The 15,525-nt window shown below is 43.6% G+C and overlaps 1 protein-coding gene across 1 annotated transcript in view; it reads right to left on the bottom strand.

The window, feature by feature from the left end:
- LOC112576946 overlaps positions 1–15,525 on the bottom strand; it is an 81,349-nt gene that overhangs the window by 52,542 nt on the left and 13,282 nt on the right. Inside the window, exons 2-3 of the mRNA XM_025259829.1 lie at positions 14,007–15,071; positions 6,860–7,052 (exon numbers count right to left, since the gene is read on the bottom strand). Coding sequence (XP_025115614.1) covers positions 6,860–7,052; positions 14,007–14,044 — 231 coding nt within the window. The 5' untranslated portion in view covers positions 14,045–15,071. The remainder of the gene's footprint in view (positions 1–6,859; positions 7,053–14,006; positions 15,072–15,525) is intronic.

The raw sequence follows: 15,525 nt of genomic DNA, 5'->3' as shown, positions 1-15,525 counted from the left end.
GAGGGTGTGGTGTTGGGTAGGGAAATGTCGTTGACCTGGAAGTGGCAGCCAATACCGTGTTCTATTTACGATCTCTGTAGGCGAGTGGATAGGGACAGTTGGTCGTCATCCAGACTGCAGTGACCCGTGGTCTTCTCCGCGTCACACACGAAGAAAAGTTAACACAGAGGACTAAGTAGGTCAGCAGAGTGCACTGGGTGCCCCACACAACCTTGGACGACTTTCCATCACCAACGGCAAAACTGTGACCTTGGATGCTCAGGGAGCCAGTTGCTCATTTTCCAAATGTTCAGAAACTGACGAAAGTTTCGAGAGAAGCAGAGTAGATTTTGACGTCTGTACGTCAGATTGGCGTCAGAATATATATAGATAATAAGGCTATCGGGGTTCCTGGATGTCGTTAATGGATGACTTGAGCGTGTCGTCAGGTTGTCTTCCGTACGTCAGGTAGACTGTTGCTGGTGATGCTGGGGCACAGACCGCGATTGGCATCTGACCTTCAGTTGTCAAAAGGATCGCAGGCTGCCTGTGTGAACATAAACTCTCTCTCACAAACACCCCTACCACCCCATACACACACCGCTCATAGACGCACCTTATATCTAAGGTATAGGTCATCCCTCAATCTTTATTTTTTTTTTTCCTTCAGGTCGTTAGAAGGTGTTTCCAGGAACCAGCTTTTTGTGAGGTGTCTATCTTCACCACCCCTCGATGCGCTACTTTTTTACATCCCTCTCTGGAGTCTGGTACCTATTCCCTTCTTGCGGGGAAGGTAGCTGCACCACACGGGTATTCGAATAGGAGCGCATCTGTTTTCAGATACTAGTGTTGTAGCTACTCGGCTATCCTCTTCCCGATTCTCTCATACATAATACATTTACACTTATAAAAAAGTACCACGACTGACACACACCTCCACACCACAAAGAATGACTCACAACCATTTAGTCAATGCGAGCTTGGCGACAAAGTGAGAAGACTGTAGATAAGTTGCTGTTTATTCCTTGAATGACAATTAGAAAAAGGATATTTCAAAAAGACATTAAAAAACTCGATGAAATCAGGATCTTTGATGTGTACATAAAGAGACTGCGATTAATGTGTTAATTAGCATAACTTGCCTTGTCGGACGTGGATATGGCTTTGATCTGAACTAACATCCCCTCCCAATTCCCTTGCCCTCAGCGAAAACAATCCCATAGGACACCAGCATCCTGCGAAGCTATTTATAGACTTGCACTTTTAAAAACATCGCTGTCAAAGTGACGGTCGCAGTGCTTTTTCATCCACCCACCCCAAACCCCACATAAAACACAGAGTCAGAAAGTGACAGTTGAAAACTGATGATAATACGAAAATGGCAAATACATTTCTTCCAGCCTTGTAAAGAAGCGAAACAGATGAGTCTGTTATGTTGTAAAACAATTGGTTTTTGTTTTTTAGAACCAATGATCATGCGCACGTGTAGCTGACGAGGAGACACAACACTTGGCATAGTGTGTGTGGATGCAAAGAAAAGGTTAAGAAGGTCCGGGTGACGACTTAAGATGATGACGATGATGATAAGAATGATCGCGATGAATCTTTTTTATCGTTTACTTTACAGCGGCAGTACCAATAATCCTGATGCGGGAGGCGTTAGAAAATAAAGCAAGAACCTGTGTATCACATGTGGGGACCTACGTTTGACATTACAACGAAAATCCATAGGGAGACAAGGCATGTAATCCACTCCTCTACCTCATGCTCTTAGCTAAGTGAAGGCACTTGGTGGCAAAATGCAACTGAGGATAGCGAGGCGTGAGAAAAAAAAAAAACACCCACAAAAAAACCAACCAACCCCGAGATAAGTGCCTCTTCTTTCAATGGAAATGTTTGTAGAAACACGCTCCCACAGGATTTCAATGACCTCGTGACCTCCCTTGAAAACTTCAAACATCTAATCCTATGCTTTGACATATTTCCTGTGGTTATATATATATTTAGCACTTTGCAAGCCTTTACATGCCCTCTGACACAATAGATATCTATAGGAAACCTCAAAACAGTTCCCAATACGAAATGAACTCGACAGCAGAGAAGCCCTGAAGGACTGTAGCAGCTGATCTTAATTTCCTTGTAATCCCCCTTCCCTCAGGTCTCTTTGGCAGGGTAAGATCACACCCGGAAATCTGCCAGGGGTATGTTTCGGAAGCTCAGTCGGTGTAGTCAGCAAGTTTTGCCAAACAAACGCCAGCCTGTGAGAGGTGAAACTAAAGAAACACACGGGCACCCCGAAGGCCTACATTCTGCACACACGTGTCCGTCATGTGCCGCTCCTTCACCATGGTAACAAGTCTGAACCAGAGACGCCGCCAAACATGACTACACCTGAGGCAGAACGGAAGGTGGGTGACCTGGCTCCCTCTTTGTTTCTCCTCCAGGCTAACCTCCGAGGTATTGAAACCTTCTATCCGAGCTGACTAGACACTTCTACGTTGGCGAGGAAGCTCACAAGCTAGGAGTGAGATGGTGTTAGAAATACATAGTCTGCTAAACTGCTTCCGAGAAAGCAGCAGAATGCGGCTCAAAGCTTCCTTCATCGCTTTCCTTTTTATGCAACGAAAGGTCACGGTCTTGGTGCCTTCTTTTGATGTAGAGCTAAGTAAGCGAAATCCGCTGGACGGCACCTGACATTCCACATAACTACTCCAGGGGTTACAGCAGCTACCCTAGTCTGCCGTCTATATGTCCTTGTCCAGCTAATTGTTTGCTCTTACCCTCCCTTTCCTCTTTCCTTTGTTCTCTCTATCTCACACACGTAGGGCGGTCCGTTGGTGCAACGGTATCGTCTGTCACCAAAACAGCGAAGACTGGCTGTCCTGGGTTCAGCTCTCGTCTCGGGCACGCTGTTCTTGCATGGGATCTGTTTACAGGGCTGGCTGCCTTGCCGTGATATAGCCTCCCTGCTGGCTCGACTTGAAACGTTAATCCCCCTCACCCTCCACACACACACCTCACACACGAACGGATGCACACACAGAATGATGACAGTGAGAAAAAGAAAATTAACAAAAACACGTCTGCCGAAAGCCGACATAGAATTCATCTGACCTGCTTAGAGAAGTAAACACGACCATGCGTGACCACATGTGGGTAGCTATTTCTCGACGTGCAGGCCCGAGGCGACAGCAATCAAAATAAACACCAGCCAGAGATGGGTGATGAAGGCTGCACCTCCTCTTAGAAAATCCTCGGCAGGCACAAACTCGGTTCAGGGATTGGGGACCGCGACTATACCGTTCGTTGCTGCATCTGTTTCCTGACCGTTGACGCAGACGACATGACCGACAGGCAGCGCATGCGCACCAGACAATCACACGACGTGGCGAGTTGAGGCAGCCAATCGTTGCAAGTCTTACATCGCTTCACAAAGCCCTCGAGAGATCTCGCATATATATATATGTAAAACATGACATCTGGTTGTCTTCATAACGAAAACAAATTAAATAAAGGTTTCATGTGAATGTTCATTTACTAACCGGTAGTTTCCTGAAAGAGATCGTTATAAGACTTTATTTTCCAAATACATCGTCAGTCAAACACCAATATTCCATAAAAGCTTATAAAATTCAAACACGAACTTGTATTACACATCCATGATTCAAACATGAAATGTTCATTGGAACAATAAAGTACAACAAAACCGACACCATGTACACACTTCAGAACCAGACGACTGAACTGAAGGGTCGTCTAAATGTAAGGCATTAAGCTGTTTACCCTCACAACGGATGACAATGGAAGATCAAGAGGTGCGACTGGGGATAATTGAAAGTGAAGTAGATAAACACCGTCATGTGTTTACATCCAGATAGTGTGACCAGACCTAGGAGTAACCGCCCAAAGCATAAACATGACCGTCATCTCACCGCCCGACCCTTCGGTGGCGCTGCTGCGCCTACAGAAAGTTCACGGTTCACAGTTCACACATCCGGACTTAGCGCACCCAGGCCTTTGTCGAGGATATCTTAATGGTGAAAACAGCATCACACTTATCAACAATCATCTGAGAAACGATAAGAATTTGTGTCAAGATTCTTTAGTCAAAACGCGAAAGTCAACTTCTGTGAAGACTAAGCACAGCTATGACCAGAAGATACACTTGGTGTCATTCCCAATGTGCTCCTGTGGAGATGCAGAGCAAACCACGGATCTTCCACTGACTGAGGGCGTGGCTCTGTGAAAGCAATTTGCGAGAAGAGTGGACAATACCCGGAGAAGTTGCCAGGAAACAGAGCAAATGCAAATAATAGTTACAGTCTGAGTAACCCCACCAGGAACAAATGGTCGCAGTAAAGGAGCTGTAGATATTAGTCCCCTTCCGAAGATTACTGCTAATGTTTCTTGTTTAAGTTTACTCATAACCACTGGGAGGTAGTTAGAATACAAGAATAATGCTAAGCAAGTGATGGAAAATGTGAGAAAATAAAAACAAGTACAACATTCATAAGAAGATGAGGATAATGATAACGAACGACGATGATGACGAAAAAGAAGGATACTAATAATGATAAAAACCGAAAGGAACAACTGAGGAAAAAAAAGACCAAATATATAAAATCACAGGGTTCAGAAATGTCCTTCAGCAACTTGTAAATACAGCTTGTGAGTGCAATCCCAGGTGAGAAGACTCCCTTGTGTGCACAATAAGACAAATTGTTTCAACCATTAAATCGAGCCACACTTCCAAGAGGTGGGAATATCCTACAGTAGACAGATCCCCGCCGTCTTTGAAGCCAAACCGACGATCTGCAGTGTGGCCCTTGCAAGTGCAGCTTACCTGCTTACACTGACCTTCGAACCTTTCACATCAAAGGACACTTGACTAGACTGGTGTTGACAGACGAGCCGTGCTAGAGGGTTCAGTGCCCATCGCTCTGTGAACGATCGCGACAACCTTTGTCTCCACCGCCGCGCCGCCGCCGCGTAACACTTTTCTCGGGGATGACGTCATGAGGGCCGTTCAGAAAATTCGACCGTTGACGAAACTCGCTGGGACCACACAGTGAGACGTGAGGAAGCCAGAGAGCCGTTGGCGGCAAAGAGAACTTTTCGTCTTGTATCTTGTTTCACCTTTTATGATACGAATATGCGATACACAAACTAAACCAGTTGGTTTAACGGAATTTGTCATACCCTAAAGAACTACAACAGCAAAAGAGGGATGGGTGAAAAAGAATGCGTGAAAACCATGCTGGGCAAGACTATGACATGGTCCTCATTGTGGCAAAAGACTGTAAGGGGCGAATACGTCACCTTGTAGCACGTCACGTATATCCTCAATGCTCTCGATCAGCTTCCCTCACCTGTTCAAGCTGAAACTTTGCACTGATTTGGATGACAACGGCGAAGTTGACCAAAAGACGCATATGAACGATACCTACACTTTTAACATCACCTCTTATCGTACACAACTCTGGTTTGCTTGTGGTAAAAGAAAGAAGAAATGTTGTAAACATTCAAACCGTAAACACGTCTGCCAGTCTTGTTTGAAATGTTCTGATGGGTCTTAAAAATTAATCTTTGATATTAGGCACTATCGGGAACGTCCGCATTTGAACGGATACACCTGGAAAATCCACCCTGTTTACTGAAAAACAACACACTTGAGTGCGTGCCTGTGTGTTGTGTGTGAGAGAGAACATGTGAGTGTGTGGGTGGGGTGGAGGTAGCGGTTGGATGACTTGACAAGCACATCTCCCACGTCCAAACAAGTACAAGTAGTTGTATGGTATTTAAGTTTCGATTTAGATTTCCTTATCTTTGGTTTGCTGACGAAGTGCGTTGCAGACGACAAGGAGCTCGGTGACTGTGATGACCTGGTAATGGACAACTCAACATGGCCGACTACTAATGAAAAAAATACCTCGCAGACGAAGGCGAGCCTTATAAGCTCAATTCCTGGAGGCTGCGGAGAGTGTATTGGAAGGACAAGGCTTCAATTTGTAACAGGACAGCACAGCCTGGGGTAGTCTGCCCTCGGTGCCCACGATTCTCTCCCTTTCCAAGTTTTGCAGGTCGGGTTTTGAAAGGGATTGAGCGGAATTATTTTCCGAGGGAAGTTACTTTATCTTTTACATCGCTGCGTGAGGCACCCTTCGTGTTGACCAAAAAAAAAAAAAACAAACTGCTTGTTGATGCCCTGCACTTTCGGTTTGTGTATTTTGCTTCCAGCGCGGTTGCCAGAATGGCGCAGTTTAAATCCGCGATACGATCATATAAGTAAACTATTATTAATATTCACAAATTCTCGCTAATGGGTACTCGACCAGTATCTTTCCCTCGACTGTGAGCTGAGAATGACTAAAGCACATGAGCAAGCCCTGAAAAAACAGTATTAAAAAAAACTTGCAGCATTTAACTTTTCCAATCAGTATGATAATTTGTGAGGTTTTCCCAGTCGTTTATTTTGTTTCTCTCTCTCTCTGCGTTTTCGTGAGGGAGAGAAAGAGAACAAGTGAGGGAGGGAGAAACTGACCCAGGCCCATACTGTGTTTGCAAGCAACTCTTCATGCTAAACGGGTGCATTTTAAAATTGGAATGAAATTTAAAAAAAAAAAAAAGAGCATGAGAAAATACTAAACCTACATAACACTCGTATGTATGAAGTCACGCAGACACCCCTATTCCCTTTTCCTCGCAGATCTCATTATTTTTCACCCAGTTATCTCCTCACCAGCACCGCCACTACCACTTCATCACCACAAAAGAAAACTTCCTGAGGAATTAAAATAAGTGAACCTCTTTAAAAAAAATAATCAAACGTTTACATGTAAGCCGCGTGCCATTAATCTTTGGTAGAAAGCGGCAGGGTTACCTGTCGTCGGAGGCGCTCCAGCAGCGCCAGGCCGGGTGTCAGGAAGCGTGCCAGGAAGCAGCCCACATCACCAGCGAAGTGCGCGCGCAGCACCATCTGGGCCTGCCAGACGGCTGGTGGCGGTGGCGTTGCCATAGAAACCTTGTAGCCTGGTCTGGAGTTCCTCCACCACGTCGCTCTCCGTGTCCGAGTCCTGCAAGACACGTCAGCATACATACAGGGCTTGGTACTGATTTGTCCTGTCCTAGACTCTACCTCGTTTGTTATAAAGCTAACGAGTAATTCTTAGAGAGAGAAAGGAAGAGGAAAAAAATACAGAAATGGTCAGAAGAAGAGACTAACAGACACAATTAGACGATGATCAGAAGAAGGCAGAAAGTCTGGAGATTGTTCGACACCCGTGTGAAGCAGCGTACTTCCCTCAGATGTGGAGAGGGGTACCTGACTGTAGAACTATACGATCATAAACACATGGGAATATCTTTACCGTTTTAAAAATTTATTATTATTATTCACGAAAAACAACATATAAGTACTACAATTGAGTTTATTGCAAAGGAACTGCTTGGGTGTTTAAATGTTCTAAAGGCTCTAAGACACCGGTCAAACCTTTTTTGAAGATGAGCATTCTCGTGTTAAGCGGAAGATATCCCTCTGAACTGGTCGGTAATCCCAGTACAATAGCTGCATCAGCCATGACCACAAAAACTCGCCCAAGCTCATCATTCATACCGCTCAGTGGTCCACCTTCACAAAAGGGATGCAGGCGTACTCTGAACAAAAGCCGCCAGGCACTCAAGAAGGCGTCAGTTTATTAAAGCCTAAACTGTCAAGTGACAGGTAATGCAGGAACTTCGCATCTCCCATAGATACCCGCAATGACACACACACAAAGTATTGTGATAACCTCGTACTTGAAATGCCTGGGCTCCCATTGTAATTTTTACCACGTGGAGTCGCCCTAGAGACCCTTTGTCCTCGAAATATTTTTAGCACGAGGGCCCTAAGGAGGACTGGGTGCTTGGGTGGTGGAGTGCGGTCCTATATATTATATACTAGGGCCTCTTCCATTGTCACGGATCACACAACGAATGATAGCGAAGGAAGGATCTTGTCACGTGTGCGCGTGCCATGGGGTAACGACGGTGCAGTAGCCTCAGGAAAGCGTGAAGATTAACCTATCCTGACAGCGAACATAAAGAATGAAAGAAGTTGCGTTCTCTAAGATCTTTCACATCTCCCGTGGGGATTACAGTTTACCACAAAACTGCCAGACATTTCCTGTGGGGACAAAATGTGAATGGCACTTTATGCGCATCCAGGGGAAGGCATCTTTCCCTCCTAAAATCAACAACAACAACAATATACGGTAATACGCTTGTAATTTCAACACTCAATACTAAAGAAAGACAAACTAGAAAGACATTTTGCCCAACAAACACCTAAGACAGAAAACGGAAGTAGAAAGTGGATTTTGAAGGAGACAGTTTCTGGTGCAATGGGCAGATTACCAACGACAGTACGTGTATCAAAGTTTAATGACCTTTCCCACGTTATGTTCCCTCTCTTCCTACACCTACGTGTGGGGCGACGGGATAGCTTCTTGATGTACTGGAAATTACTGAGACTGAACCATTTATCGTCTAGAGGTCATAGTTATAACATGCTCTTCCAGGCATAGTACAATACTTCGTAAGTGCAGAGTATATTATAATTATTTCTCTGTTACATTACGTCTGTATATGTTGCAGCAGCAAGTCAAAGGTCAGCTGGTAATTAAAGGCTGTCACGATAATTTGACTGTACAGCCGTGTCACAAAACTCTTACAAAGCTCACATGCAACTGCCTGTTAAACTAACGGGTGCTTGCGAAAGCGGGAGACGGGCAGAATGTGTGAAGGAAACAAGACGGGTACTGGCGAAGGTGCGAAAGGTAGCGAGTTTTAATGAAGTGCATGATTGTGAGGGTACAAAGAAAGAACAAACAAGCGAAACGGAGAAAAGGAAAAAAGGAATAGAAGCAGGTCTTTGTACACACTCCCCGGACGAAAGAGTTCGTCATCTTGGTGGTGGTGGTGTTTTGCTCTATAATTCGTGTCTAGGTGACAGTTACACTAAGCACTTGACGAAGTTCTTTGATCTTTATGATTCACGTGTTTGTGGGTAAGGTATCTCAGCAATAATTAAAGTAATTAAGTCTGCCATGATAATTAAAGTGATTGTCACTTTTAGCAGTCTTATCACGCGAACGAGTGGCAGAAAGCGACCTTACGTGAACGAAAAAGGAAAATTTTTATTTAAAGAGATGAAATAAGACACAGTGAGTAAAATTTCTGTTTTCCGCACGTGATGTAATCATGACATATTTCAGCATACTTCACAGCTCTGTATCAAAAGCTAACGAAGTATGTAGCAGGCCGTGAAGCTACAGTGCTAACTTAATCGAGCGTGAAATGCAAGAGCGTTCGAGCATCATTTTCTGTCCAGCAAAGTGCCCTGATTTTACAGAGCTAAGAGTTCATATAGCCACAAAGTATGGAAAAGAAGGTAAAGATTTTCGTGCAACACAGAAAAAAAAAAAAAAAAGAGAAAGAAAAAAAAAAATCCTAGGCAGGAGGAGCCGAGCTGTTGAGGGGAGGCTACTTCCCACTCGTCAACGGAATAAGTCAGCAGGAGTTATTCATTAGAAAGACCAGAACGTTGCGAAATTTCAGTGGATTTTAGTCTTCCTTTTTATTTTTTTTTTTTGTCTTTTATCATCCCTCCAACAGCACCACACCTGTATCATGGTCAGATGCGCTGATCGACAAATTATCGATTGATAAATCGATGTTTCGGCGTGCAGCTAAGACAGGGAAACTGAACTCCGATCGATGGTTCACCGAATCCTCAGAAGGGGAATGTTTTGCACGTGTTGCTTGACAGCCACTGGACCAAATCAAAGCTTAAAAAAAAAACAAAAAAAAAAAAAAAACAAGGAGCGTGAGATGTGTTTTTAATGGGCAGAATCCGATGCACGTGTAGGCCAGATCTCCTGTAAAAAAAAAAAGGCAAACCAGAGCCAGTCCATGAAATCAAGCTGGAAGTTGCTGGAAATGTAACAGAACACAATGCTGTCCTTGGCCTCTTCCATATTTTACAAGAGAATTTTTTTCAAAGCACACTTGAACGGACCACAATTTGAGTTTCTTACGCCAGTGTAAGACCAAATTAATATGTAGACACGCACCTAGTCCTTCCATTCGCCGTAGCCTTCGTGTAAACGTATCCGTGTATCCACAGGATATCATCTGTGCACGATGATTTTTTTTGTTCGAAGTCTTGTATTTGTCAGCACAAGAAGCTTTCATTTGCTCCTAGCTTAATCAACTACATTCATGGTGGAGAATACTGACCACCCCAATGAGTTTTAAATAAATGTCTAAATTGTCTCTTCCTAGTGGCCTCTCTGCAATTAGCAGGACTCTACTGTGCAATGGCCTGTTATTATGTTCCTGCAAATACATTAAAGCAAACTCGAGCTTTCACAAGCCTCTTACCCCAAAACCTCCAATAAAAAAGAAATTTTCATCAATTAAATAACCTGTCTGAATTAGCAAACGCTACTTTTTTCCCTTTTCGCCCCATGTGCCATGGCACGTACGGAGTACTTTATTTAAACGTGAACATGTCGACTTAAAGTAAGTTCATCCCCCACAAACACGGCAGTCCTTATGACCACCATTGCATTCACCTTTCTGTTAACAGTCTCCAAACAGGAATGTGCCTTAAGATCCCTATAACCTTACATCTTTCACCGTTCACTGTATTGTACTTTCTTGCTTCTTATTTTGATGTGGAGTCCACATTGTACAATGGAATTGTGCTCATCCGCCGCTTGATAAAACAGTGTACTCAGGCTTCCGGGTCTGTCTGTCTCCATACAGGCTTCTGGCTCTGTCTTAGTCTTAGATGAAGACTGACCTCGGTGCCTGTAGGACTGACAGGAATCTCTTGGGGAAGCCCTTCAGCAGCATCTTGGCTCGAAGCTTCGTCATTAGAATCCAATTTAGACCAGGCAGATTTTTTCCTTCAAGACGGCACCTTGTTTCATCAGCTAGAAGAACACCTAAAACGGTTTTCTACAAAATCGATTCTTAATTCTCAAGATTACACACTATACTGTAGAAGATGCGACACTTAACTAGAAAATAATGGATGGCAGGTCTTTTGCCATTCACGGATATAAGAGGAAAACATAAAAAGTGCTGAGCTGACCATTCTCTCTCTCTAAAACAAAAATTCAGTGCCACACTCAATTTCATGTGTCCAGCCTCTGTTTCCTGGGAGCAGCCTATTATTATTAGTAGTAGTAGTGTAAATTGGGTTTTAAATAATTCTTTTAGTCAGTGGTGTCTGTGGTGACTGACTTTCTAGGGCGCAGTTGTTGCCTGTTGTCAGTAAATTTTCATCTGCCTTTCTCTAAGTTTAGTTACCTACACGTAAAGCACCTTGAGTTTGCCTTTGAGTGACTCCTAAGGCACTATATAGACAAATAGTACTATTAGTCTTCTGGTCACTCGAGCTCTTGATAGCCTGTCCTGACACTAGTTCATCAGTAGTTCATCAGTCACATTGCTATCACTATTTTATCCTTCGACAGTCTCCATCATTCTCTACCTGCAGTCACGATACTCCTGAAGTCGCCCAACGCACACACTTTGTTAATCCTTACAGCCATCGTAATCTCCTGATGAATCGAGGAGCGGCAGGGCTTAAACGATATGTTCATGACACGCGCCTTCTAGTTTTACAACCAGGCTGCCCATGAAGGACAGATGGAGATAAATAGTACCTCCACAGCGAACCCATACATTTTCCCTGACGTGCGCAAAACGCTCGGCAAATGAAGCTTTTGAGAAATTCGTAAAAAAAAGTATTTTCGAACGTTTTTATTTTTCTCGAGATAGCCGGACATGCTGCCAGCGTGCAGGAAATGGGGAAATGAGAAAAGTGTAGGAAGTGGGGGATTGTCTACGGCGGGTATTGCCTGACAATCGAACCGTCGTCACCCAACCTCCACCCAACAAAGAAAGTATAAGACGAGGGTATCGATAACTTGCAACAGAAGAGGGACAATTTACGTCCACTTAGAGAACAGAAAAGGTTTGAACAGACCGGAAAGGACGTTGTGGCAAGATGGCGGCGGCTACAGTTATGACTGTGACGTCAGCATTTTATTCTATAGTAGTAGAGCTCACCTACAGCTACTTCAAGGGAACCGAGTTATACGAGGAACTACTTGCTTGATACAAACTTACTAAGAAACACGAAAGTATAGACAGGCCAGGTATAGACTTGCCCCGCTGGCCACACACATGGTCCATGCGGGAGACCAAGTGCCCACGGGTACTGTCTTGGTTACCCCTGTTCTATAGTTCTATAGTCTCACTCTCTCCGTTCTTTTTATATCTATGACCTTTTTTTCGTCACAGTTTGACACAGTTGTAGTTCTAAACTTTGCTGAGGACATCGTCAGTTCATAGCCTTATAATGGCAATTTTCATAAAAAGAAAAGTTTTCGAAGCTCTGTCTTCTCAGAAATGTTCATTTGTGCATCACTAAAAACATTTGATTTTCAACGTTTTATATTAAATTACTCATAAATACATGCTAACGTCAAGGAATCCAAACCTGAAAACGGAACTATGTGGTAATTTTCAAAGAAACTTAATTTTCTTCTTAATAGTAAAAAAAAAAAAAGAGAAAAAATGTCAAATATTTGACTAAGTTTAGCAAATTTCTTTTATCTAATCATGACTTCCTGCAAGCTTCTATCGTGGTGCGTGACCTCGTCATTGCCTGGCCAGGTATCTGCACACTGTTTCTATTTGATAAATGTGTAGTGGGCATGGGGAAAAGACTGATATATTTGAACAGACCACTTGATGAACCAGCCTGTGCACTCATGACAACATGCAACTGTATGCAACGTCTGACGCCATCTGGCGTCAGTCCACAATAAATCACAGCTAGATGCTCCGAGTAAATATCTAGCTATAAATAAAGCGTTATGTGTGTGTTGTATCTGTGCGACATCTCAGGGGAAATCCACACCGAGAACTCCAGGAATTTTGTCATAGCGGCCAGCTAGAACACCCTAGTGACAGGGAGAGCATATGGCCCCGGTGTGCACGACGCTGAAAAAATGTGTGTAGTTGCAACAGATGTAAAGCTAGTCTTTCTCGTTCGCTTGTCTGGGTGCGGTGTATCTTAGCAACTGTCTTTTATTTTCCCAGTTCATCAATCACAGACGTCCTCGCGAGCGAAAAAAAAAAAAAAAAAAGAAAAAAGAAAAAGAAATGGGACAAAGCTGACCACCACCCAACCCCCAAAGCAAGTTGAGAGGTATATAAACCAAAAACTGTTCCCTTTGACACAGAAGAAAATATACATTAGTAATAATAATAATAATAATAATAATCTCTTTTCTTCCATCTTCTTTGCATAAAATAGCCTAGTAATGTCTCTGCCATATTCAAGACCCTTCAGAAAGCCGGCAGTATATCTTCCCTCTTCAAGGTCCAACCTCAGATTATGATACCCCAAAACCTCTACCCACTAGTTTGAAGATCCTCAAACAACAAACAACACGAAAACGCCCCTTTAGGCACCCACCTAATCTTGTTTTTTCAACCGCCGCACACGACTTCGACTTTCCGTCACTTCTGCGGAACTTCCGTCTATTTTTAGCACGGCAGCAGCTGTACATGTACGTGTCCTGTACATTTCCTTGCTACCATGCGGACTGATGATGGTGGAAGTTACATCTAACGTGGGGTACATTTCCATCCGATTTATTGCCATAAAGTAACGCGCCTTTCTCTCTCTCCACCCATCTTATTTTCTTTCTCGTCCATCTCCCTATTCATCTCGAGATATTTGCCTACTAACATCATAACTTTAACACAAACAAACAAACAAACAAACAAACAAACAAACAAACAAACAAACAAACAAACAAACAAACAAACAAACAAACATACAATTCTACCAAATCTTACACGAGAAATATTACAGATCATGTGGTGAGGTATAAACATATCAAGATATTTGTGTTTGATTGTTTGGGATTTTTGGGACGATGGATTGTTTATTGCGCTCTCACCTGACTGCCATCACACTCCTCTGCCTCCTCGTAAGCATCAACGTTGCCGTCACACTCCGTGGGTTCACACGCCACGGCTGCCGTTAGAGAAAAGAAACTGTAGAAGCGGTCCGAAATGGCAGACGACACCGAGCGCAGTAAATCCTCCATCGCCGTGCATACGTCTTCCACCACCTTCACGAACTTGACCGACGACGTGGGCGGTGATGGCCGGGGGTCCGAAGACGTGCATCGACAACCCCTGGGCTAGACCCCCTTGGACTGACCACTGCTCACTCTTCAGATACTGTCCACACAAGTGAGTATGCGCACACAAAAATGAACCCCAATGAAAGCTTCTGCCAAGATTTTTTTGGTGTAATTGAAGTTTTGTTTAAGCCATCCGAACAGAACATTGGATGAGATTTTATTATGCCTTCTACGACACAAAGAAGCTACTTATTTTCAAGTAAAGTTCACATTCTGAAGAAAAAAAACCCGGATTTTCTCTTTCCCTTGATTTTTTATTTTTTTTTTAACGTTGCACTACATCCTCTGGAGAACATTTGTGATTCGAATGCAGATGAAAGTTTACCCCGAATGCATTGTTTCCAGGACTGAGTGCGGGCGCCCACATGCACGAAACGTGAGTAACAACCACTTGCGCTTGCTGACGTCAGCTAACATCCATCCTCAGGTCCAATGAAATCGATCCAGCGCTGACCTTGATCACCCTTCCGTTCGCCATCATTCATGCGGAAACACTTCATTTGGCGGCTGAGACGATGCACGAGCTCTCGGACTGTTGCAACACCCACGTAAATCCAAGATGTGACAGGATGGCGTATGCTTTCTGTCCACTATCCGAAAGATTTACATTTATACAAGATCACAGTGAAAATCCAGCTTTGCGGTGTGTTAAGGTAGGTTTTTTTAAGTCTATAAATAGAAGAAGATGAAGCCAAGGTAATCAAGAGCTCGCGAGTGATGTATCCTGTTAGTTCCTGAGGCCACAGGCGCCAATAAAGTCATCACCAGAGCCAATGATCAGCTAACTAGTCGTTTCCTTCTCGAACATCAGTCCTCCTGCAACACATCATTCTGCATTTAAAAAGTTGCTTTCTCTACCACGAAAGGTCAATCCCATCCTCCCCGCCGGCAAAAAAGGTCTTAATGAACAAGCTATATAAGGACATAGAGAATTCGAAAATATTATTAAAATATTATGTGTGCATGCTCGAAATACATTTAAGCTAAGAATTATCATTTGAAAAATGAGAAATTTACATGAAATAGAAACTTCTAGGCGTACATTAACAATGTTCTACTATGATGACAGTCAACGCAATATACTCCTAAACGACACCAGGAATGCACGCGACTTGCAGGTGGGTCGAGGACAACGCATGTCACAAGAGCATGTTGCGGTTCGGTGGTCAGAGTGAATATGTTCACAGCGTTCAGACCGGGTAAAGTGCCGAAGTGTCAAGCCTCCTAAATGATTCAAAGTTCCATTGTACTGGCAAATTATTGGCAAAGT

This window comes from Pomacea canaliculata, linkage group LG12, assembly GCF_003073045.1.
Source record: "Pomacea canaliculata isolate SZHN2017 linkage group LG12, ASM307304v1, whole genome shotgun sequence".
Taxonomy (NCBI): Eukaryota; Metazoa; Mollusca; class Gastropoda; order Architaenioglossa; family Ampullariidae; genus Pomacea; species Pomacea canaliculata.
This window is presented reverse-complemented; position numbering and strand designations above follow the sequence as displayed.